Genomic DNA, 25,614 nt, shown 5'->3' with positions numbered 1-25,614 from the left:
ACTAATAAACATGTGAGTAAGCAGTTTATCGATTAGACGCTGGCTGAGGTGCCTGTGTTTCAGCTTTCAGAGCACTGATTTAAGGGGCCATGGTTTATGGCAATGACAAAAGCTTGCACTGCATTTTTACGAGGCCCAAACCATCCCCCCCCCCCTGCCCCAGCCCCCATCCCTTATCAGGGGCTCCTTCTGACATAGGTCCCGTCTCTCATTCTCTGCCGTCCATCAATCTGGGATGGTCTGCCATCATCCCCCTGCCCCTCACTGTCAGAAAGCGCCTTTATCGCTCACGTACATTCCATCCCGCCGCACCCCAGGGTGGAGGGGGAGTGGGGGGGGCTGGGGGCAGTGAAAAAGGGAAATAATAAATCATGAGGTGAACAAATCGAGAGGAAATCCGTTCTGTGCCACGCGCTTAACAAAGCAGCCTTAAAGAGAATCGTTTCATTGGTTGGTGCTCCTGGTCCAGACTAGTGGCTGATAATTTATCAAGCTGGCGGCAGCGAATCCATCTTAATCAGACGACGCAACGACTGTTGCCGTGGCGCCCAAAATATTGCTTCCTCATCCAGTCCGTGCCCGGGAATGCTACCTGGAAGATTGTCCAATAAGCCGGCCGGATTCTGCGAATTCCTGGGAACCCTGCTTCCTTGACATCATCCAGACAGCGACCAGACGACCCATTTTATGTCCACTGCCTTTACACCGTGGGGTGTTTTTAACTTAACTGGCAGTTCAGGGGAAGGACCTTGCTCAAGGGTACAATTGCTGAGTCCCCCCCCCAGGGACATGGATAGTTAATTTCTGGTCGTGGGCTCAGCTCCTTAATCACTGGGTTACTCTGCCTGCTGGCCCTGTTTCCCGACCTGCTTCCAAATCAGAAGCCTTGAGAGGCGTGGAGCTCCGCCGTGGCGACTCCGCTGCTTCTGTCCGCGTGGCCCCTAAGCCCGTCGGATTGAGCTTATGCTACACTGTACCGCATGTACAGTGTGCCTGAGGCCTGGGTGCCTGAGGCCTGGGTGCCTGAGGGCTGGGTGCCTGAGGCCTGGGTGCCTGAGGGCTGGGTGCCTGAGGGCTGGGTGCCTGAGGCCTGGGTGCCTGAGGGCTGATCTAAGACAGATCAAGTCTGCGCAGGTATCTCACCCTTTACCACCTGGAGCAGATACAACTAAAGAACCAAAGCAGATACAGATGCGGTTAAATCAGTGTTTCTCAACCCAGTACTTGGAGAACCGCAGACCAGACCCAGCATACTTGGATCAATCAGGAATGCCAAATACTGGGTACAGGTATGTTGGGAGCTGGGAGGAAGCAAAAATGTGGACTGTCTGGGGTTCCCTGAGGACTGGGTGGGAAATTCTCCATCAGCACTTAGTTATGATTATCTACTTTTACCAGTGAAGGTTCGGCTGCTTTGTGTACGCACGCCTTTCCCTTCCAGAAAAGTGTCTCGATGTTAAGGCTGCTCCAAATGGCGGATTTTCCAACACACGTCGGAGATTTCAGCTCGCCCATTTTGAAAAAGTTTAGCAGTAATAGCTGAGCGCGTCCCTGACTGTAATGGCCTCATGGGCCCTCTTAATTAGCTAATTATGTAAGCGCTCGCTGCTTTGCCTCCAACGGTGGCTGAATACGGTAAATAAACAAAGGGAATAAATAATTGACAAACTGCACCTAAGCTGGGAGTTATTTTGGACAGAGTTGGCTAAACAAATAAATGCAAATGTGCGTGTAAACAAGCAGCCTGATGAGCTATACGCCTCGTCAAGACGGGGCTCGAGCGAGAGGAGATGCCGATGGCTTGGCTCCTCGTAAAACAATGCAGCCTGTATTATCCCGAGGAAGCCCCAGCCTTTTCCTCAGTAACTGATGAATAATAGCAGGAAACCTGGCTGTATGGCGGGAAAAGGCTTCTCATGCACCTTAGTCCGGGGTTAAACTTCTCGGAATAACAAGACTGCAAACGCCGCCCACTTAACTTTTGCGGCTTCTTCAGGATGATCCCTGGTCAGACACCCGACCACCCTCTCTGAGTAATTAGGAGAAGAACAAAACAACAGTTTCCCATGTTTACCGACAGCACAGCTCGGAAGAGATACCCAGAAGCCCCGGGACTACTGGCCTTCGACCTCATTTCCTCTCTCTGCATCTATTTCTGCACCTGGATACTTGCTGACTAGCGGTTCTGCTAATGCATGAATCCCAAGTGGGGCATCCCCATGCCGTGTCCCTCTAAAACATTTCCACGAATCCCCTGGTAACAAGGGGCCAATGGGAGGGAGCCGTGACGAGCAGGACCGATACATCCTCAGTTAACCCAATGGGAGCCAATGAAACAAATAAGCCTTAAAACCATGTGGTGGCTTTTTGAAAACCTCTTTTTCCCACTGGGCAGCTGTGGCACTTGAAACGGCCCAGACGGTGGTGCCTCTGTGGCAATATGACCGAGGTATAACAACAGCTCAGACTCAATGTGCAGTAGTAGTAGTAGTTTTCATTTATCCTTCACAGAAATCACATCCCCCCTCCACAGTCCCCCTATCCAATCCATAACCCACCGGTCTGTCACTTTGCAGCTGAGCCACACTTTCGCAAGTGACCTTGTGTGTGACCTTTAACTGACGGCCATGAGGAATTATGGGAGAAATCTGACTGAGCAAATGCTGCCCGTGCCCGGGCGAAGCACATCCCGCATTTTGAGATCGTCGGTCTTGGATAAATTCGCACATGAACACATACAAAATACATACAGAGTGCCCACAGAGTGCCCAATCAGAGAGCAGCTATGTCATGGATATTAACCCAAAAATAATGACCTTCCTAGGAGTCCTTTGAGGATCCCAGGCCCCATCAGAGTGGGATAGCCCTTAGAGTGGGATAGCCCTTAGAGTGGGATAGCCCAGAGTGGGATAGCCCTTAGAGTGGGATAGCCCAAAGTGGGATAGCCCTTAGAGTGGGATAGCCCTTAGAGTGGGATAGTCAAAAGTGGGATAGCCCTTAGAGTGGGATAGCCCAGAGTGGGATAGCCCTTAGAGTCGTCTTTGGGGGTTTCATGTGTAAAGGAGGTCACCGCAAAGCATTTCAGAGGGACCCTTTCTTGGCGTCTCTGAACAAAAAGCCAAAATGGAGGCTCGACTTGATCTGCGTGAGAGGCAAACAAACAGCAGCTTGCCAGGGATTCCCAGCAGCTTCAGCGGAGAGAGCTGAACCGCTCAGTGTGAGATAGAAAGGGTTCCACCGGCATCTGGGTCGAGAGCAGGAGACGATTCTCACATCACACAGAGAAGAAAGGTGACGGCTTCAGCCGTGGAGTAATCCGGGTGACGGATTTTGAAGGAACGTTCTGGAAACTGATGCTTCTCAGCTTTGCGAGGAGGTTTTCCTTTGAGTGTTTACCTTCCAGAGCTTTCTGGAATGGGAAGCCTTACCCAGCGGTTCCATTAACCAGAGTTTTCATTCGAGTTTCCTGTTCTGAAGGATGAAAGGGTGACTGTTTTATCAGAGGACAAATAAACTGCAATTTAGCGGGACTTATCCCGAAACCGCGGCCAATTCTAATTTCTCGACCGAACAGGAGTTCTCCGTTCCAGGCAGACCTCGGCCGGCCTGTAATGTGTGAGGGAATTGTGAGCTTCCTAAAAACTGATTCCCGTTGAGTTTCAACTGTCATGGCAGCTGCCAAAACATTATAATCTTTCAGGCACCTGAGTAGAAATCAGATTAAAGATCATCTGAACTGAAGTCACTCCTGATCTTGGGGCTGGAGAGGCGTGCTGTGCCTGCCCTCCTCACGTTTATTTACACCTATACAGGCGTCCATCTTGCCATCCTGAGGTACGATAAAGAAGCCTGCAATGAGAAGGAGGTGGGTCGGCTTGGCCTCGTTTAGTCTGTACAGGGGGACCATAAAGTATATAGATAGCCCATCTGGATTCTGTCTGTAAGGCACTATGGAGCTGCTACAGCAACAAAGAACATCGGAACTCTCGCTACTGCGATGCTCCCATGCCTGTTATTGCTGATTGTATGTGTAAATGTGCAATGTCGTTTATTGTAAGCTAAGTTTTTTAACCCTCATGTGAAGCAAATGGCAAATTTACACATACAGTACCAGTGAAAAGTTTGGACACATCTACCCATGGAAAGGTTTATTTGTACTGCATTTTAGAATGATTAAAGACATCAAACGTATAACATATATGGAATTATGCACTGATCAAAAAAGTATTCAAATAAAACAAAAATAATTTGTTGGAGGGACAGGCTGTGCAGATTGGCATTCAGAAGGTTGCCGGTTCAGATCCCTGGGTCAGCAGAGTGATCTCACTATTGGGCCCTTAACCCCAATTGCTGCTCCAGGGACTGGCTGACCCTACATTCTCCTTTAAGCCATTTTCATGAGGTGGCCCTTGGGATGCTTTTCCACCTATCCTGAAGGAGGTCCCGCTTATGCTGAGCCCTCATTGGCCGCTTTTTCCTTCACTGTCTGGTCAAACCAAAGCCATTTGCACTGTGCTCAGGTCAGGTGGCCAGGTCATGTGATGCGACACAATCACTCTCCTTTGTAGGCGGCTTTGACCGGTACTGTATGCAGACAATAAACATTATTAGGAGGGGGAAGGAGCTGGTGACACCGGTAGAGGCCCCAAGGGGACGAGCGGGATCTGGAGAGCCGGGGGGGGGACTCGGCACGCTGCTGGCCTGCGGCGCAGACACCTGCGGCGGAAAAGGGAAGAAATCGATGGCAGTGTTGCTACAAGGCCGCGGGCATCGATCTCGCTCCCCGGCGACCGAGTTATATACCCAGTCGGAGAGGAGTCACGCAGTGGAGACAATACTTTTCTGTGCGGGAGAGGGCAGCTGCGGAATGTGCCGGAACAGCAGGTGGACTGATTGGCTTGGTTTGCGCGGAAACCCTGAGTGAAAGGCAGGAACTGTGAACAGGGAACAGAAGCCAGCGGGTCACATGCGCCATGCTGTAACCATGTTTCTCTAAAGCTTTGACTTCCTTAAAGCAGATTTTGATGCTGATGTGCCCGCTGAGTGCTTAGCACAGAGAATTGTGGGTAGGATTCAAGCCTGATGATTTTCTTGTCATTCTGCAGCAGCAGTGCCTCGAATCTACTGATTCTTGGGTCCGATAATGCAGATCTGATCTCAGTGGGAGCTTATGGTGTCACCTGTGTCCCGAAAACCCTGAACCATGAATGCCCCCCCCCCTTCCAGGGCTCTTATGTTGGGGGGGGGGGGGGAGGGAACCAGACAGAGGGCTACAGAGATGGGCAGCATGTATAAACTCTAAATACAATTCTGACTCATGTCACATGACCAGCGGAGCAGCACCAATCCCACACGGGCAGTACCGCATTGCATGCATCTGCAGTGCATAGGTATTATAAGGCTGGGCTACATCTGGCAGTGGGTATGATAAGTGAGGCAGTTATTACCAGTCGAACCCGTGCAATGGACAGGATTGGGGGCAATTAAGGCGGCAGAGGCAGTCAGCTGGTCCCTGCGGCACGGTGGCCATCTGCCCGACTCCACCAGCGTGCCGCGCTGCCGTCCGATTGACAAATCAGCTTGTTTTTCGGGCCCAAAATCCAAGCTCATAAGCCTGGCTCCCCCCATGATTATTCATCCCTCCCCCTCCACAAAGTGCACAAGACCAGGAGTCACAATCTCCCCAGTGAGGCATCTAGTGGCTGACTGTACAAGGCCCCCGACTCCTATCGGTGCAGTGAAATGCTAAAATGCAACAGCATGCTCAGCTGGTCGGTGTGCAGCGGCAAACCGGGCCAAGTTGGACTGGACTGCGTACATCTGTGAAGGTCAGTTGGCCAATGAACAAGGTTTTGGCCAAAAGTTCTGGTTTTGTCTGTAACTAAGGTAACTGGATACATTCAACACAGTAAAAATGCAAAAGGAATCCTAGTAACATTTAATTCCATGGTTATAAATTATAATTAAAGACAAAAAAATACACATTGTGTCTCTTGTGAAATTACATATAACATTATGTTAGATACCTTAGAGTGATGTTTAAAAATACTCAGGATATAAGCATTAATCAGGTTTAAGATGCTGATTTAACTAGAGTTAAATTTCTGTCTAAAAGAACTGACTTTATAAAGATTCTGAAATGTCAAATATAATAATGTCAAATCTGTTAGAGCATTATCAAACTGGGGGGGGGGCAAAGGAGGAGGTGGTTTCCATGGTGATCCAGTTGCTACAGTATTCCCCTTTGAAATAATGAGCTTTCGGCTAGAGATGTCAAATCTGTGGCTGCTGATGTTCAGGATAAGGATGGTCAGAGTTGCTCTTATGTTCAGCTGGCCCACAAATGAACATAATTGCTTTTGGTATCACCTGTCGTTCCTCCAGGTCAAAGGAGAGAGACCTATGGTGGATAATGACTTTTATAAGATTTGTTTCAGGGAAACATCCTACAGACCACCCATACCTTTGACTAGACTCATATGAAAGACTGTGCCACGTGACAGAAAAACAGCACCCCCCTACTGCACGTTGCCATTACACTACATGACTGAAAAACAGCACCCCCTACTGCACGTTGCCATTACACCACATGACTGAAAAACAGCACCCCCTACTGCACGTTGCCATTACACCACATGACTGAAAAACAGCACCCCCCTACTGCACGTTGCCATTACACCACATGACTGAAAAACAGCACCCCCTACTGCACGTTGCCATTACACCACGACTGAAAAACTGCACCCCCTACTGCACGTTGCCATTACACCACATGACTGAAAAACAGCACCCCCTACTGCACGTTGCCATTACACCACATGACTGAAAAACAGCACCCCCTACTGCACGTTGCCATTACACCACATGACTGAAAAACAGCGCCCCCTACTGCATATTGCCATTACACCACATGACTGAAAAACAGCACCCCCTACTGCATGTTGCCATTACACCACATGACAGAAAAACAGCGCCCCCTACTGCATATTGCCATTATGCCACTTCTCCCAGGGGATGGCACGGCCTTGAACAGCAGCTCTTACATAATTAACTTAAGACCAGTTCCGGCTCTCTGACTGCTGCTGTTAAAATAGCTGGGCCGTTTATGCAGTTGTGCAGGTTGTCATTAAGTACGGCCAGTATCACATCGCCGGAGATGAGGGTGGACAGAGTAAGCCAGAACTGGGTGTTTAGGGGGAAAAAACATTGCATTTTCATCGATGAACCTGAAAAGTGCCCCATAAAACAAGGACAGAACAAGTGATGAACAACCAAGGAAAATAGATCTACTTAGATCAAGACAATCGATGGTTCAGTCGGAATGTCAAGACTGCCTAGAGGTTGAAGTGTTACATCCCAGAAAGGGTCTGAGCATCGCCAGAGCTCTGGTTCAATATACACCTGTAAAAATCAGTAATAAGGCTTATATTTAACTGAAGCTTCAGCTATATGAGTGAAACAAAAACATGGTTTTGGTCCAAAATGTTCAATGTTGAGCTAAACAGAGAAAAAAGAACACAATTCCTACAGGTTTTGAAACAAGGGGCACAACGGAGAGTCGTTAAAATCATTAAAAGTGATTTCTGTCACAGCAGAATAACGAGCCATTAAGGGCCAGGGGCAGCTTGTCCGATAAATCACCGATTAGGCCCTGGCTTTGGGGCGACAGGGGGCTTCGGTGTCCTGCCGTACAGACATTAATCATGCAGAAATGACAAGTGGAGAGTCTGAGCTGGGGAGAGCGGGAAAAACGCGGAAGGCAGAAGTCAGGACAGGAATTAATCCAGTGCTTAACCGAGCCATTTTATACCCTCCAAAAAACAATATCCATAAATAACTACATTAAACCAGAATTAAAATAGTCAGTGTCAGGTCAACCGGCATCTCCAAATCCTGGTCCTGGAACAATCTGTATATACTGGTGCCTTATAACCAGTTATCCAGGAATGGGTTGGAGCCTATCCCAGTATAAAGCACAAGGCAGGACAGACCCTGGGCGGGATGCCAGCCCATCGCATAGCACATACACATACTTCCTCACTGGCGTACCCTACAGGCAAATTTAGGGATTTAAATAATGTTTTGTCTGTAGAATGAGTAATACATTCCATAATGCAATTATGACCAATTTTTTAAGTAGAGCACTGGAAAAGGGTGTCCCAAGCAACCAGAATACTGTGTCATTATGTTAATCTTGCCAACAAAAACCACTAAAAGTAAAGCAGACAAGCAGACGGTGACTTGCTTTTGTCATGGGGGAGGGAGCCGGTGGCTGGGTGGTGAGGAAGGGCGACTATGCGAGGCGGCAACACGGGCAGCCCAGGGCATTTTGGTGGCACAGGCTTGTGGGGAGGCTGCTCACGGAGCACAGGGCCAGCCTGGAAAGACCCCCCCCCCCTCAACCTCCACCTTCAAGTTTGCATGATGAACTGGAACTCAGCGGTGTACATCCAAAACACGCCGCCTATGTGAGAAACTCTCCCCCATATACGGTGGCTACCTGTCTGCTGCAAGCTTGGGGGTTTAGGGGGGGCTGGGGGGGGGGGGGGGGCAAGGAAAAAAAAAACAAGTGGGATGATCAATATGATATGTTTTTGTTTCTAAAGGAAACCGAGCGAGCAGGGAAGGTATTTAGTGCACAGCAGTGGGGAGGTGAAAGGACGGAAAAAAAGAGAAATATAATGTCCTTTTCAAAAGGATAAAGAGAGGGAATATTGGCAAGGGGTCAAAAGAGGGGGAACGACCGAGAGGAAGAGTGGGAGGGGTGGGGGGATGAACCAGGCGGCAGGGGCTGCGTGCGGGAAGCAGGAATCGCTGCACAGTCCATAAGGTGACCTGCTCTGCCGGACGACATTAACAAGCCCAAAGGCTGATGGGGCAGCTTTTCATTCCTGACATCCCATAATGACCACGCTGGCGCTCTGTGACAGGCCGTCGCTGTTTGCATGTCAGACTGCAGCCCAGCGGTGCTCTGCCCTGTCATTTCAGGGTAAGAGAGAGTGTTCCTCCTCTGATCTCTGTCATCCTATGTTTTGCCTTTGAATAGAAGCACCACAATGGCTTCTGCCTGCAGCACCCCCCCCCCCCCCATCTCCTGGGGGAGACCCCGGCAAGACACACAGGGTCTGCAAAACGTGCCCCTGCACTGCCATTCATGTGTCAATGCAAAAATCGCACTGCGCCTTATAAACTCACCGCTTGTCTATTTTGACAGCCTTCCGCCCCGCGATCCCCCGTTGCATTTTGACATACATGGCATGTGTCCCGATGCTAACTGAGTTCCTGCATCAATAGAGAAGATGTTTGGCAGTTAGACCTCCTTGGTAGACGAGTGCAACCTCCAGTCACTACTTTTTGGCTTATGTCTTCCATCCATCCATCTTCCAACTGCTTGGGTGTTTCTCAGTATGTGTACTTGACCGTACTTGTGTACTCAGGTACTGGTTTAACGTCATCTTCCATTGCTGAAGACCAGTTCCAATACTAAGAACACAAGTACACCAAGACTGTAAAAATCCCTGGATGGTGGTCTTGCTCCGCCCCAAATATCAAGGATGCATTGGCTGCATCCTCACTAAATGAGACCAATCCTATGATTCGTTGCAGCCAAAGTTCATTCTTGAGAGGGAAAATTAGTTGGTCATACCAAGACCACAAGTACGACCTTTGAGTTGGTTTTGAGAAACAAAGGTGAGGTGAAGCCAGTCCACTCACACACGTGTATATTAGGGGCCTTAGTTAGCTGCAGGCCTGACTATGGGAGGAAACGTGCTGGAAACCCACATGTCATGAGAAGAACATGCAAACTCCACACACAGAGGTGGGATTGGAACCAACAAACCCTGGAGGTGTGAGACAACCTATTGTGCTAAAAAACAGCTGGCAAAACAAAACCAAATCTAAATGTCTCCGGCACAATATACGACATACAAATAACTAGCAACAGGAATTCAGTATCACTAAAGGTCAAGGTTCCTACATAATAATCATTTTAGCCCTAAAATCTCCAAGAGAACACAGATGTAGTAAATTGAAGAAACGCAGACTTGAATGTTCTTCCTGCTAAGGACACATTTTTCCACTGAAGTGCAATACCAGAGGTTACCCCAGCCGCATAACAATTCATATTTCCGTACGTTTCCAGCTGGCTCTCTGTTTGATTGGGTTCATGCTGTGATTTACTGCCTACTCAGTCAGGGTGTTTGACAGCAGAGCAACCGATCAGCCTGTGCAGGTAAAGTGGCAGGACTGTCCATCACATCCAATGCAGCATCTGTAGCTATAACCATAATTTTCCTTGACTCGATTATAATCTCATATTGCTCTTGTTAATTCCCTGCTTTTAATTAGCGTTACGACAAACAGCATTAATCAAAACTCTGAGACGGAGATGTGACGAGCATCTGTGGTACGGCGGCTGAGTCGGATGACAAAACAGATTAATTCCCATCCCATAATGATGCCCCCCCCCCCTCCCAGATGACGGGAATACAAAACGCAAAGCCAGTTCAAGGGGTCAGTGCCAAAACGCAAAGCATGAATCGGCTTTGCGTTCTCTCTTTGCAGTGTCTGGGAACGCCAGGGCTCCATTAAATGACTTAATGCGCCACAGGACAAAAAAATATAAAAATGCTCTATTGCTGCTAATCGGCACCTGGACACGGGCCTGCAGCACTATAAAACGATGATTTATAGACTCGGATTGTCACACCTTAAAGCGGCTTGTTTCCTCATCAGGCTGCCCCCTCCTGACATGGAAAAATCTGAAATCACAGTAAAAAACAAAAAAACAAGCACAAACACTGGAACAATCAGCTCCGTCGCTTTGAGATACTGTCCGTTTGCAGAGGACAGCCAAAGTCACACATCAGCCCAAGATAACAGGCCCAACTGCAAACCGCAGTGGTCCAGGGGCTGTGCAGGGGCATCTCAGGTCCCTGGCCACTGTTTCTCAACTGGTCTGGACCTGGGTCAGCCAGCAGGGACCAGCTTGCCGGATTCCACTGCACCTATGTCATGGCCACGTCTTTCCAAAGACGATGTCACCCCTTCCCGGCTGTGGCGATGAGTCGAGGCATTAGTTTAACCTAGTGGGCGCTGGTCGTGACTCAGCTAACCATGCAAAAATTCTTCGCTTTCTTGCAGCGGGGTGCTTACAGCGATGCTCTGTGGCTAAGAATGGAATGAACCCAAATGACCCACGTGTGACAAATTCAGCAACAGAACCGCTGTGCCGCTCAACTGAAGCCCGTGGCAGCGTCCGCTTCATGTCTGCGGACCAGAGCTTCAAATAATGAAACAGAGATGCCAGAAAAAACAGAATTCCTTCAGTCCCAAAACTGCCTCTTCTTTCAGCATCTCCGTCCTCCCTAATACGTCTTGACTGATACTCCGATAGTTAAAATGGTCCCGGAGGGCTCAGGGACAAGAGTGTCTTACTCCTTCCTGCGTCGAGACGTTTAACAGCTCAGCTGACTCAGAAAACAGGAACACGGAACTACGGCCGCGGGCGAAATCCCCACAGCTTTGCATTCGGAATTAAAATTAAGCTAGCGCTAAGCTCATGATTTCGGCACTCGAATCCCGCTCTGGCGACGCACAAGGTGGGCAGAACCGCGAGCAGGAGTGAATGACAGTGACTTCCTGGTGACGAGCAAGGTCTACCGAAGTGAGATTACTCAAGTCGTGTTTTCATTTTACCTTTACAGCATGGCGATTATGGTGATTTCTGTAGATGAATCAGATGCGGTCTTGTCACCTACCCCAGGCAAATAAAAATGGGCACCTTTCTTTGCAGCCTCCTGTCCTGATTGGGGGTCACAGCATCCAGTATATAAACAAATGTTGCTTCACAGTGCAGCGGGCATGGCACTCGAAGCCAAGGGTGCGTTATCACCATCCAGCGTTGGCAGGTGAGGTGTAGGGGGGGTGGCGTGACCTCTGAGCGTGTCTGTGATCTGCCGGTGGGTGATATTCACTTGTGTGGCATCCCGAGGAGGGGTCGAGGGGGGGCACTGCCGCACGTCTCTCCAGAAGCTGAGTCAGAAGTGATGAGACAGATGGGGGTGGGAGGATCTAGGGGTAGTGGGTGGGGCGGGGGCACCGATGCTTGGCGTGGAGCCCTCGTGTGGCAAACAGCTAAATACGCTGGCTGCAGCCCATCCCTGCCGGGCCTCATAAACGCTCCGCTTTGACGGATGACATGGCTAAATATAGGGTTCCCGGCAAGACAGGATGCTTGATCTTCCTGTCCCGGCCCCTCCATCGCAGAGCCACGTCGTCACCCAGCTGGTTGCCAGTCGGAGTTTAATTGGCCGCTGGGAGACTGGAACGTGAACCACCGCTGGAAGCCTGCCTCTGCCGCGGACACACCGGCTCCATATAAGGGCATCCCTGTCCACACATGACCTCGCAGCCTCTGGTCCTCCCCAAGAAGAAGGCGTGGGATGCACCCCCTAAAACCAGTGGAGCCAGAGAACATACCCAGGCCAAATGACTCAGCTTAGAAATGGGGGAAGAGGTGACCATTGTCCCGCGCAGCAGGGAAAATAGCAGCGGCCCCCGAGGGACTGTGACGGGCACATTGTCGATTAAAATTTAATTCTGGCTGAAAGGAAACGGTCGATAGAGGGTGAAGGGATGGAGAAAGAACAAAGGACCATTAAAAACTCAATCAAAGACTCGCCAGTTGGCAGAAATGGCAGCAGGTTCATCGATCCGCCGTGATAGACGATAATCAAGAATATTTTGACCCGTCACACCGACACACAAACACACGCACACAGAGGTATACTGTAGGAACTAGGGGGGACATATACTTTAATTTAATTTGGCTTTATTTTAATTATTAAGTCGTGTCCCCACCAGTATCAAAATCTCTCCTATGCCATTGTGCACATGTGCATTATATTCTCAATGCTATGACCTCCCCCAACAGCAGGGGGTGCCAGTCCCTACTTGGACCCAGTAGCAGAGGGGGCCTCCACCTATGACCTTGTATTGATCCCAGGAGGTCACATGGTCGCTTGGGAGCTGCGGTTACTTCCGGCTTTGTATATAACCAGCACGCCATAGTCTTGGATTGTATTTCCTATTTGTCATGACCACATCTGACCAATGGTTAGCATTTGAGTGATCTGATCTCTGAACTTCGTGAGTAAAACCCTGTCCCTTCCTATTCCCTTGGCACCACTGGCAGGTTTACCAACTCGTCAGATTCCGCGGCTGGGACCTGCCCCAATCGATCCTCACTTAACCTCCGCTGGAGCGAAGTCCGGTGGCTGTTTTCAATTAGAGGCTCGAGTGACTCTGAAAGATGCTCACTACAGGCAGCACACTGGGCACCTAGGGGCCTCCACAGCACACACACAGTGAAGGTGAAGACCTCCTTCACCACCAATAAAAACACAGGGATAATACCCAGAGACTTCATTTCCGTAGCATGCACATTAACAATGGTGACCCAGCTCCTTAATTACACTAACCCTTTCTGCACTCGTTAATCACCATGGCTCTGTCGCCTATGATGTAATATGACTGCTCACTGCTCCTAGGTGCTGCTTCTTTTTCATTTTATGGGTCCACCCCCCCCCCCCCACCTCCAAAAAATCTCCTTGCCAACAGCGATCAAAGAGCTCCAAAGGTGGGTGATGAGGGAACATTTAATAGTTGGAAATTTACTGCCACAGATCATTTCCAAGGCTTTTGTTTCTGCTGCAGAAACTTATGGCCGGTTTGCTGTGATTTAACCTAAATAAACAGTAGTGAAATTTACAGGACTGGGGGGGGGGGGGGTTTCCCAGCCAAAACATCCAGCGTGCCTGGACCGAACTAACCCCACAAATCCTGTCCCAGGACTAAAAAGCTTCTTAAATGGTGTCCCGAACAGGGCTGACCCCGCAGGAATCAGTCCGCTCAGCACAGTGTTAAACGTGTCGGAGCAGGGCTACTGTTCTGCATATTCGTTTCAGGGACAAAAAAACACACACAGAGACTTTTATCACCCTATTTCCATCTGCTTATAAATAGACAAGGTGCATGTTGCAATTAATTAATTAACTAATTAATGCTAATGAATGAGGGTCATCTCTGGCTCATCATGTTAGGATGCAGTGCATGTGATCAGGAGGTCGTTGGTTCAGATCCCATGAATAATCTGGGGGCTAAATAAAGTAAAAGTTATGATAAATAAATGTAAATAATTCACTGATAGCCAGCAGGAAGAGTCTGTACCCCACCAGTGAATTATGCCCCCCCCCCAAAGGCTAGCCTCCCCTCCTGCCACATCACTGCCTCTGAGCCATTGCCTGACCACAAATCTCACAGCCGCTGTTATTTCCATTTTTCTCATTTTATATCCTAACCCCCCACCCGTCTTTGGAAGGGAAGCAGGGCCACGAAAAAATAAATTTAAACGAGCAGTGAAAGGAAACATTTTCCGTCGTTAATGTTCATTAAGGGAGGGGATGCGTTAAGATGATCTGGCTACTCCCCAATGAAGGAGCCCAGACCTCAGCGTCGCCTCCAGCAACCGGCAGGTCACGCGGCGAGCTCGAGACGCTCCCTGTCCACCGGTCCTCAGAGGACACCCCCCCGAATGGCACCGCACAGTGGCCCACATCCTAGAAAGTGGCTCTGCTGGGCTGCGGGCCGAAGGCTGCGATTACAAATGCACGCACAGCGGGGAGTCGCTGTCCGGCAGACAGACACTGCGGCTAACACTTAGCGTCGATAAACGCCCCCGAACGGATTCCGAAGTGCCGGCGTGGCATTCAAGCCGTTTGAGGTCAAAGAAAAAGGGCTTCACTGGCTCCCCCAAAAAGCATTGTGGGACACTTAGGAAAGGCAGGTCACGCCTCGTGCTGCTTGTCATTCCCCCCCCCTGGATTTCGCCTGGATCTGTGCGCCTGGTGCGTCTGACTCACGTGCCGCAGCCAGCAGTTCAATCAAGGCTAACGTCAGCTTCCCACTATCTGCGGAGGACACACTTCCTGTTACATTCTGCAACAAACCCGCCTGCAGGCTAACTCGCGTGCTGCACGTCAACCACCGATGCCGGGATCCTGACTTCATATGCCTCTTGCGGAAAACTGAGGTCACGTTATGCTATTTGTCTGATGTATTCAAAGACAGAGGTTTCACAGACGGCACGAGTGTGAGAGATTGCCTTCTTTAACCAGTACGTGCAGAGAATATCTACCTAATGGACATACGTTGATGTATAGCTTTGGTTTGGAAGTTAGCCATGCAGGGAGTGTACAGTGTAGAGGAATTCCGAGCACGTAGAACCTAACAGGAGGCAGCTGACACATACGAGATACAAGGAAGGATGAAAACGCTTTTGTTTGTTCCTGCATCACAAAGGGATACAGACCATTATATGAGGCCAGGAAACAAAAGGAGAATCATTTCGAAAACAGTAAAATAAAACAGTTCAAAAGCACAAAGCAGAGTTCGATTAGGAACCTGTTTCTGCAAACTCGGGGATGTGAGGTGAGTGTTAATCTGCTCGAGACACTCAGTGAGCGTCAATCAGGGGGACAAACAAACAGAATGGACAGACAGAAATGGGCAAATACAAACTGAGAAGGGTCACCTGACAATTAACCTTAAACATCAATGGCCATCAAATCACCCCCACCTCACCCAGTGGGAAAACAGGACCTGAGCATGAAGAAGATTCCGGAATAATGGCTGTCGGAATCCACCCCGATACCAGAACAGCAACAATGCGTCGGTGAAATTGGAAAGGATGAAGGAAATCAGTTGAAAGCACTGACAGTTATGTAGCTAATTAAGCGTTTGGTCATATCTCGAGAAACAAATGTGGCTGTTATGTCAAAATACTGCACAGTAAGCACAAGCAAGCAGTTAATATGCATGACATGCCCTCAGCGGAGGAAGAGGACGGAATATTCTAGAAATGAAGACATCTTAGTCCCCAATGGCAGGCTGTCCAGCACTCTAGAGTCACTGTGGGGGGCAGAGGTTCAGTGTGTGTGTGTGGGGGGGGGGGGGTCAGAGTAAACAGATGTGAGAGGTGCATCTCAGCATCAAGCGGGTGGGATGGAGCAGGACACGCGATTGGGAGCAGGGAGGCAGGACCGGCCTGAAGGTACAGCCATTCCCAACTTCCAGAAAAATTGAATCAGATATGAGCCGCACGCTGTAGCTGACTGAGGGGGGTGACTGTGGAGCGGTGGGATTTGGGGAGGGACGCTCATGTGCTTTTCTGTAAAGTGGCCGGGGGGCGCTTTGAAAACCAAAGAAGCAGTTGCAGTACCGACCAGCTGGGCTGGATGGTCAGACACGGAGGAGGGCCCAGCTGGGGGGAATTTAACAGCCGTCCAGACGGAAAAGCACCAGGCTGAGGGCTGGGCTGAATCCTCAGGCAAGATACTTAAACTTCTGCAAAATATCCACCTGTAGAAATGGGTGGGATCTCAAAGGCTCATTTACCATAAAAGACTCTGGGTAGGAAAAGATGCTGAGAAAATGACAGGATTATGAAATACCTGATGAGAGTCTCTGTAGAGTTTCAGAATGCTGCAGAGATGTAGATTTATGGGGTGTCTCCGTAAAACAAACGCGACCTGACTACTCCTAATTAAAACATGCAAGTAATAAATGAACTCCAATCCCGCCAAAGCGACCATCTCTTGGCCAGCAGTTAGGAAAGGAGAACTCAGGCCGGGCCAGATGATTTCTGGAAATCCAGCGGGCCGCTAATGGAACGCACCATTAGTCAGGGTTTCCACAGGGGCTGAAGAGAGATTAAATATCTCAGGCCCTGGAAACCACGCAACAAGGAGCCTGTGTGCTGGCTCTTATCTCACTTTTCATTTCAGTTTATTTACCAAACCCAGATCCCTATCTGTACATTTCAAAAGTCTTCTGAGAGCGAGACTCTTCACGAGCAAGAGGAATTCAATGGTGAAGAGGAAAAACACACACATGCCGAATATTAATAAACTGGAAAAGGAGTATGAAACGAATCTGCTGCTGCTTGAAGCCCCCTGTCCAAACCTGCTACCAGAAGGATATCAGGACGACAGGCTCTTTGCAGTGGGTACGTCGTCACCATAGAAACGGTACACACCGGCCAAAACAACACGGCACGGAACAGAGCGCGAATCAAGCACACTGGCTGCTCTCTGCTTTACATGGAGAACCACTTAAGAGCACTGTTTTTTTCCCCCAGCCTATTCCAAAGGTTTCAGTACAGGCCTGAAAGGAGGGCTAATCCCAAGCTCTGCCGAGAGGCTTACTGTAGACAATGTGAAAGGCCTGGTGGGACAGCCGGCCCGCCCCGCACCAAAGGTCCCTAAACGTGAAAATCCTACATTTGGCCACACCCGGCTTCTGGGGGGTTTAACAAGAAAAATACACAACCTGCATCCCGGCATCTGTCAGCCGTGTCTCGCTCTCTCATATTTTGAAAACCACAGCTCTGTCGCTGAGGATATTGATTAAAATGCATCACGACAGGACTGCACTTCAAAACTAAAGCGTAAATCAGTCGCCTCCTTCAGTAATCAGCAAAAACCAAAAGGAATTATCACACACGCGTATTTCCTAACAGTCTATGATGAAGATGCTCTGCGGACTAATCCGTCCTGATTAAAGGTGCCGTCTCGGAGGGAGGTGTGACGCTGACGTCAGTCCGCTCGCTTTCCGCAGCTGCATCTTGCTTTCCGCGTCTTCTGTGGCTGGATTTTTATACGCCGCTGTCTTTCGGCACTTGGCGTCTGAAGGTAAATCCGCGGGCGCGATTCCGTGTGCGGCACCGCGTGAAACGCGGCGCGTAAACATTTGCCAAGTGACACAAAGACCCCCGAAAGGGAAAAGATTACTTCCCCATACATAAAGCGAGCAGAGCAGATGAAGCACACAGCTCATCTGAATACACGCTGCACTGCCTATTATTTGCATGAAATTGCCTTTTTGAAAGATTGAGATGTATTGGGAAGTCCGTACACCTCCTTTACTTTCATCAGTTACACCCAGGGGATAATAACACGCAAGAGATCGTCGGATCTCCTTCGGCTGCGGTTCAGCTTCACGGCGCTATGCACCAGCAATGCCCCATCGGGAGCGTGTTCAAGTAGGGGACCTCCCATCTCTGAGACAGCCCCCCCCATGTAAAAAGGCTTAAAAGAATTTAACAAAGTGAAAAAAACAAACACAAAATCTACGTGTATTAGTATTGCAATCAGGTTTTAAGCAGGACAACGTCTATGAATATCAGTATTCATTAGATCTTTTTAAGGTGGGTGGCTTTAGAGAGGCTGTAATTCTTATAGATGGATCAACCTTATCATTAGCCAATGATATAGTTCGAATTAGTGAGTGACAGGGGATGGGGCACTCTGAGGGCCAATCAGCTTTCAGCTGGGACCAGTGTCCCTCTGGTCCCGCCCATATCTACCCCCCTGTTGCTCCCTCACAAAGTGACCCTGAATGTGGACAGGGACTCGTTGGTATCATTTAGCTTGCTGGTGCAGCCCCCGATGCTACCATCTGTTCAGAAAATGCACATTTAGCGTCTCCCCACCACGTCTCAGCTGGAATCCTTAGCTGGTGATTCGCAGCTGAATCCAGACGGAAAAGACGGCAGTGATTCAGTGAAATGCTTCAAAGACAGTACAGAAGATCTTCCACACAAGAAATCAGAACTTCATATCAAGAACCATGCGGTGCAACACATATGCCTGCTGGAGGCCAACCCTCTGTCTCTAAGAGCCCCTCCCCTCTCAGACCCCGCCTCTTTTTTTTGTTAACGTACCGGCTCAGTCGCTAACAGGCTGTGACATGTGTACGGTGACCCGGGCTCTGGTGATGTTCTGAGGGTCCTCTTGAGAGTTTGGGGGGGGGGGGGGTCATTATTTACACGGAATTAGATGTGAGTGCTGTGACCGCCTAGAATTTCCTAACAAACTGAGGAGGCCAGACGCTTGACTGGGCTTTCATTATAATTGCTTAATGACGCTGGACTCTAATTAGGCTGCAGGCTCAAAACATCACCATCAAGAAGAGTACTTGACATTCATTTTTATTTGTATTATTTGTATATATCGGTATAAACCAAATTAAATTTTGAATCCCTTCCATCCACATGACGTAAAAGCCTGTGGGTAATTAATTAAGTATGCTAGCCATTAAAAAAAAAACTGGATTTCATTTAGAAAATTCAACAAAAGTATTTTGCCGGATTGCATAAATAAACAGACGAGGGAATCGGAGCTGTTTTGCTAGGGTCCGCTTAGTGCACTCCAAACACAGTTACAGGAGGGGCAGAGTTTCCATACAGATAATTGGGCTGTCGACCTAACGCGTCTGAAACCAGAGTGCCTGGATGGGGGCTCCTCACTGTGACAAGCCTATACATGATCCATCGCCTGCTGCTGGGAAATTCTGTGCACCGGACCTCCAGGTCACCAGGGGGCTCCCTCACTGTGACAAGGTGTCACATCCACATCGCGATGAATTCCTGGGCAATGAATCTCACACGCTATGCCTTTTGACCTTTCTCTTAGCCATGTTTATGCTCTGCCAGTCCCTCAGGCTTCCCCAGCCCCTAGACCCTTTATACCCTTTTGCCACATGAATCGACAGGAGGCACCGGAGAAGCGATCGACTGACATAGGATGGGTGTATTCTGAACAGCATGAGCCTTGCTGTAAGTGGAAGCTAGCACGCCTGTGAATGAGAGGGTGTGGCTTATGAGAAGGCGAGTCAGATGATCACGGTTTGTTGAAATGATTGGTTCTGCCCCATGGGCCACATTATGTGTATTGTCTAGATGGTCCAGATGCCCGCTAAATTTAACTTCTTCCCTTCCTGCATCTGCAGCCCTTCTGTTTTCTGCTGATACGCTCTGTGCTGTATCGATCCCTTCCTCGAGCCCCGACTGAGTTACTCCTGACCTGGAATGCCCAGTTACCAGTTCCTTCCCCGTCCATTTCCATGCCTCTCACCAGCTAGCTTGGGAGAAAAATTACAGTGTTACTCATTTGGTAATTCACAGCTCAACATGCAGTCAGAATAATGATGAACGTCCAGCATAGCGAATGGGCCTTTCTGAGCTCCAGCAAATTGGCGGCCCGTGCCTCCCTTGCCTGGGCGGCTGCGTCTCCGCCTCGTGTCCGCCTCGCCGGTGAGGCGGATGGAGGCAAGGAAGAGCAAGAGCGCTCAGCGTAAAATAACAAGCCGCTTCACAACGACCTGCTAACAAGATGGGGGGGGGGGGTGGGGGTCGTCACGGGGACCTGCAGGCTGTGTGACCATGCATAAGGGAACTTTTGATCAAACGATACTTCCATCGAGCGAGGCGAAACGAAGAGAGCGGGAAGAAAGGACAAGGCTGGCGCTAATGAAGGAGCAGGAAGCTAACGGCAGGCTAATCAAAATAACTAACACTGGCTATGACCTTTGGGGCCGTTTTAGCGCACAGGCTAACATTTCATCAGGGTGACTATGCCTAACAGCAAGACATCACAGTGTACATCATATACTAAAGACCACAATACCAAAACAGGACATAAATTTGCTCTTCCCCTTTAAGCAGCTGGCTTTTAAAAGCTTCCATCGCATACATAATGCATACATAATAACTGAGCCGATTAACTCAAATCTTTGCCAAGTTTAAAGCTTTGTTGAGACAGTTATACTATCTCACGACGGCTGGGCTGAAAAGGAACAATTAATCATTGTTTCCAAAGACATCCATCACGCTCCTTAATGATGACTACACGATATATCTTAATAGCATGACGTAAAGCAGGTTCGATGTAAGGGTTAGGATTTGTGAGGAAAAGTGGTTCTGTTCTTCGGGGAACAATGTGGATGACCGTGATAAAGTGTTTCTGGTTGGGTACAAAAATGTCCAGTTCTTTCTGTTTTTGGCTGCCTGACACTTCAGTTTGGGGCAATTGCGGCTTCTTTGGTGCCTCCTGCCAAACATGCAGGACCTTCTATTGTGTGCTCAGAAGCTACATGTGACACTGGGACAAACTGGGATGGCGCCGATGGCCTGCCAAGCTGCTGCTGCTCCAGCGAGACCTGGATCGCCTCTCCCACAGGTACACCACCAGTGGGTCTCCGGACAGGCCCTATTGTTGCAAAATCCACTGGTTCTCTAACCCAAGCAGAAAAAAAGCACAAGGAGAACTGTTAAAACTTCCCGTAAGTGTGTGAAAAATGGATCAGGCTGATGGCATGTGGCCCCACGCCACTCCCTCCAGCTACACTTGGGCTACGATGCACTAGGGGGCGTATCCACGCCCTGTCATTGCCATCAACGTTACTAGCCACCTTTCAGCTCCTCAAACGCTCTGGAGCGCCGAGGCTGCAATAAGTGACGTTCAGAATGACTAGTGACAAAGCACATCTAATTGGGCAGTCAACACGTTTAATTGAACAAACTATAATTGAACAAATCTGCAGATGAACTGAATGAAGAATTTTCCTCTGATTAACAGCGCACACACATGCTGATCCATTATGTTGCCCGGCGTCATGGAAACCGTGACCTCACATTACCTCACGTCTGTGCCGGGGACCAACAACGGTCAGCGTACGTCAGGAATAACTTGTCTGCCATTTTCTTATGAGAGAGATTCAGTCCCCTGAGGGAACGTCTATTTAATTTGAGGGAGTGGAAGAGGATGGGTGAACGGACTCGGTAAGATTTACTAACCACCTGAATTAAACTAGGTGGGTGCGAGGCCGTTTTGCTCTTAGTCGACAAAAGACTTTAACTAGAAACGCACGGTGTGGACGGGGGGGAGGGGCTACACAGTGTGGACGGGGGGGCGGGGCTACACGGTGTGGACGGGGGGGAGGGGCTACACGGTGTGCACGGGGGGGGTGGGGCTACACGGTGTGCACGGGGGGGAGGGGCTACACGGTGTGGATGGGGGGGCGGGGCTACACGGTGTGGTTTTAACACCCCTCCCAGCAAGGCTGACAGTGCGGCACGCTGCATCTGCCGCTAACTCCTTTTAATTTAATCAAAAGGCACTTTCAGTCGGTGCGTCTTCCTTCCTTCAATAACACACACACACACATACACACACACACACACACACACACACACACTGAGGCTGCATTATAACCAGTATCGACACGTATGCTGCAGTCATTCCGGGAGAGTAGATCCTTACATTGGAGATACTGTTTCAGCATGAACAGTTGCGTGTAGGAGGACCAGATGGGCTGGCTGAGTCTGTGTAGTCTGGAGAGTGTGGATGGAATATTATTACTTGACAGCGAAGCCCCCCCTCCCCCCCCAACCCCACCCCACCCCACCCCCCACTGACACATGCAGCTTCCATGTTTATCACTCGGTGTGAAAATGTAGAGTACGTGAGAGGACTTAAGCAGACACGGTGTGTGACTATCGAGTTTAACACAACCGGCGACCTCATCGCATTTAATTCTTACCTGACCCCAACACCTATTTGATAATAACACACATGCGTATCGATAATGGCACAGTTTGCCGAAAGCGCCCGCCTGTGCCCTTCCTGATCCGGGCCGCTTCATTCTCGGACCCCGAAGTGCTGGCTGGCGCGTCACAGAGAAGCACCCGCTCCTGCAAAAAAATCTGACAGGAATTCTGGCCACGAGAGCGGGATGTGCCGCAGGGCTGCTAACGATTTACAAAGAGCTAGCGAGAAATGCTAAGAATAGCGGCTCACAGGCTCCGGGTTTAGTGGCACAGGTGCGGGAGCTGCCTTGTTCGCCTCTGATACAAACCGAGGCACGCGTGTTACCTAAAGGGGAGGAGGCTCACCATGCAGCCCAGTCTGCCTCTGATGCAAACCTAGGCACGCGTGTTACCTAAAGGGGAGGAGGCTCACCATGCAGCCCAGTCTGCCTCTGATGCAAACCGAGGCACGCGTGTTACCTAAAGGGGAGGAGGCTCACCATGCAGCCCAGTCTGCCTCTGATGCAAACCGAGGCACGCGTGTTACCTAAAGGGGAGGAGGCTCACCATGCAGCCCAGTCTGCCTCTGATGCAAACCGAGGCACGCGTGTTACCTAAAGGGGAGGAGGCTCACCATGCAGCCCAGTCTGCCTCTGATGCAAACCGAGGCACGCGTGTTACCTAAAGGGGAGGAGGCTCACCATGCAGCCCAGTCTGCCTCTGATGCAAACCGAGGCACGCGTGTTACCAAAAGGGAGGAGGCTCACCATGCAGCCCAGTCTGCCTCTGATGCAAACCGAGGCACGCGTGTCACCTAAAGGGGAGAAGGCTCACCATGCAGCCCAGCCTGTTTGCCTTTTTTTTGGAACTTCCAGGTAGAGGCAGTAGGAGGCGCTCTACACATGGGATAAAAGATGCAAGGGTCCTCGCTCACGTCGGTGACATATCTGCACGCACCAGGTTGACAAAACCACCCCCTGATTCCCAACCGACCTATGACATCACTAAGTCCCCAAAATCAGCCCGACATTGAGTCCGTCTAGGACAGCCGATTTCTCTGGTTACGCCAAGGCTGTTCGGGAGACGCGGGCCTTTCTGGGGGCCCTGGATGCAGGTGTACAGCTGTGAGGGGTTCATCCGTTTGACCGTGAAGCCAGGACTGCTTAGCCGGACTGGGAGAAAGATTGCAGGGCGTTTTTCACATTATGCCACACATTTCTCACCTCCAAAAATTCACCCGTTGGATGCAGTGTGGGATAATGAATAACAGCAAAGTCCAGACCCTCCCCTGCCCGGCCACCCCCCCAGTCCGCCGAGACACACCCCAGGAAACGTTGGCTCCCCAGCGTTTAATCCCGGCAATGATCGCGGCCCCCTGCGTGTTGATGGATGTCCACGATCGCAGCCATGTGGCCCTTTGTGATCAACCGCCTCCGAATCCCTGCATCTTGTACTGCCACCGGCCACGTCCTGCTAAACAAGCAGTCGGAATCGCTGAAGGGGTGGATGTGGAGCGGATCCTGTTACCCGATGTTTGGACGCCACATATGCAGACCTCAGCAGGGTGGAAAGAACTCAGTGCGAAAGACAAAAGCAAACAGCGGGCGTAGATGCGGCAAATTATCGCTCCGTCTTGCGGTAGCGTTAATTAATTAGAGCACTGACGTACCGGCGGCGCCCCCATCCGTGGGAAACAAAACCCCGAAGAGCGATGGGGGGGGTCTGAAGCGAAACCCGGTCCGTTATTCGACTAGTGGAATTAAATCAAGGAACCCGGAGGGACCGACAAGTCTCCATTAAAGCAATTAGAATCCGAAAAGTGTCGCTCCCATAGATCACAAGACCCAAAGACAAAAACCTCCCCCCAACAACAATGCGAGCTGGGGGGTGGGGGGTCAGCCGTGATTTCTCTGCGTCGGCAAAAAAAAGTCACATTCACAATCCCGTAAATGGAGTGAACATTCCATTAGGGCTGCGATCCATCAGGTGCATGATGCTAAAGAGCGGTCGGCTAGCCCCCCAGCCCTGTCGCAGCTCCCGGGAGGGGGGCTCTGAATCACAGTAACCCCCCCCATAACCACGTCGCCCTGGCAAATGCGGGGACAGGGCTGGCGTTTCAACATCCGCAAGTCCTAATTGCCTCACTGAAGCGATTATTTGCGTTGCTAGTTCCCCTTCCTGCGGTTCGAGGTGTCAGCCAGTCTCTAATAAAAATAAAACACCAAGCCAAGATATCCAAAGTGACCGTGTGCAAAAAATAAAATCAAAAGTCGCCTCAAATAGAAGTACCTGGTTAATTTAAACAGTAATAAACAGCTACACTGCTTCTCCATTGGGAGTTAAAGTCCACACACAGCAGCCATTAAACATTTGGGCAGCTTCTGAGCCCAGACCGGCTGCTAGCGTGTCTCCCCGCGGACGAGTCTGATCTTCAAAGACCGCACCGCTTGTGCACCCTGGCCGCTGCCGAATAACCATCTGCCGCAGATGGCGGTGAGCGCTGCTGTGCCATTTTGCTCTGTGAGGAAACACGCCCCTCCCCCAAAGGGTTGCCCCATGTCCGCAAATAACCAACAGCTTCCACAGACAAGGCTTCAGCTCAAAGCGACCCACCGATAAGCGTGGATTCGCGAGCACGTCAGTGGTGACTCGCGATGCCTTCGGCAAACTGCCGCGCCTTGTGGGGGGGGGGGGGGGGGGGTGCGGGGGGGTGATGCACAACTGAAGCGCTTCAGAGCCCCCGGCTTCACATTTCATCAATCGCCTGCCATTAGCTCATGAATTTCACATTGCCTCCTCCCCCTACAGTGAAAACAATAAGAAAACACTGAGGCAAAGGTCACCGTTTCAGATTAACGGTTACAAGGCTAAAGGGGGCCGCCAGACCGGTGCAGACCGCTCCGCTAGTCCCAGTTCGGGGTCGATCCATCAGCCCTCCTGCCCCGGCCAGGAGTCCTGGGTACATTATGAGGCACAGCTTGCAGCTCCATGTTTCCATAGCCCGTGGGGATCCGGCCCGGGAACCGGCGGGCCGGCGGGCGTAACCGGGCAACATCCCCGGTGTGGATTCTCAGCTCTGATGTTCGAGGACAGGATGAGCGGCTGGGCCGTGACTCCAAGACGGCAGGCAGGCTACCGACCCACCAAAGGCTAATCGAGATGGGAGGTTAATATGCAGAACGGTC

General features: G+C 50.2%; 1 protein-coding gene across 3 annotated transcripts in view; it reads right to left on the bottom strand.

The window, feature by feature from the left end:
* Nucleotides 1-25,614, bottom strand: part of slc8a1b (solute carrier family 8 member 1b) — a 94,614-nt gene that overhangs the window by 28,349 nt on the left and 40,651 nt on the right. The window contains exon 1 of one of the 3 annotated variants that reach the window (XM_023796270.2): nucleotides 9,196-9,419. The exons of the other annotated variants lie outside the window; for them this stretch is intronic. Coding sequence (XP_023652038.1) covers nucleotides 9,196-9,254 — 59 coding nt within the window. The 5' untranslated portion in view covers nucleotides 9,255-9,419. Of the gene's footprint in view, nucleotides 1-9,195; nucleotides 9,420-25,614 lie in introns of those variants that run through there. 3 annotated transcript variants of the gene reach the window in all.

The sequence above is a fragment of the Paramormyrops kingsleyae genome, chromosome 3 (genome assembly GCF_048594095.1).
Source record: "Paramormyrops kingsleyae isolate MSU_618 chromosome 3, PKINGS_0.4, whole genome shotgun sequence".
NCBI classification, from domain to species: domain Eukaryota; kingdom Metazoa; phylum Chordata; class Actinopteri; order Osteoglossiformes; family Mormyridae; genus Paramormyrops; species Paramormyrops kingsleyae.
This window is presented reverse-complemented; position numbering and strand designations above follow the sequence as displayed.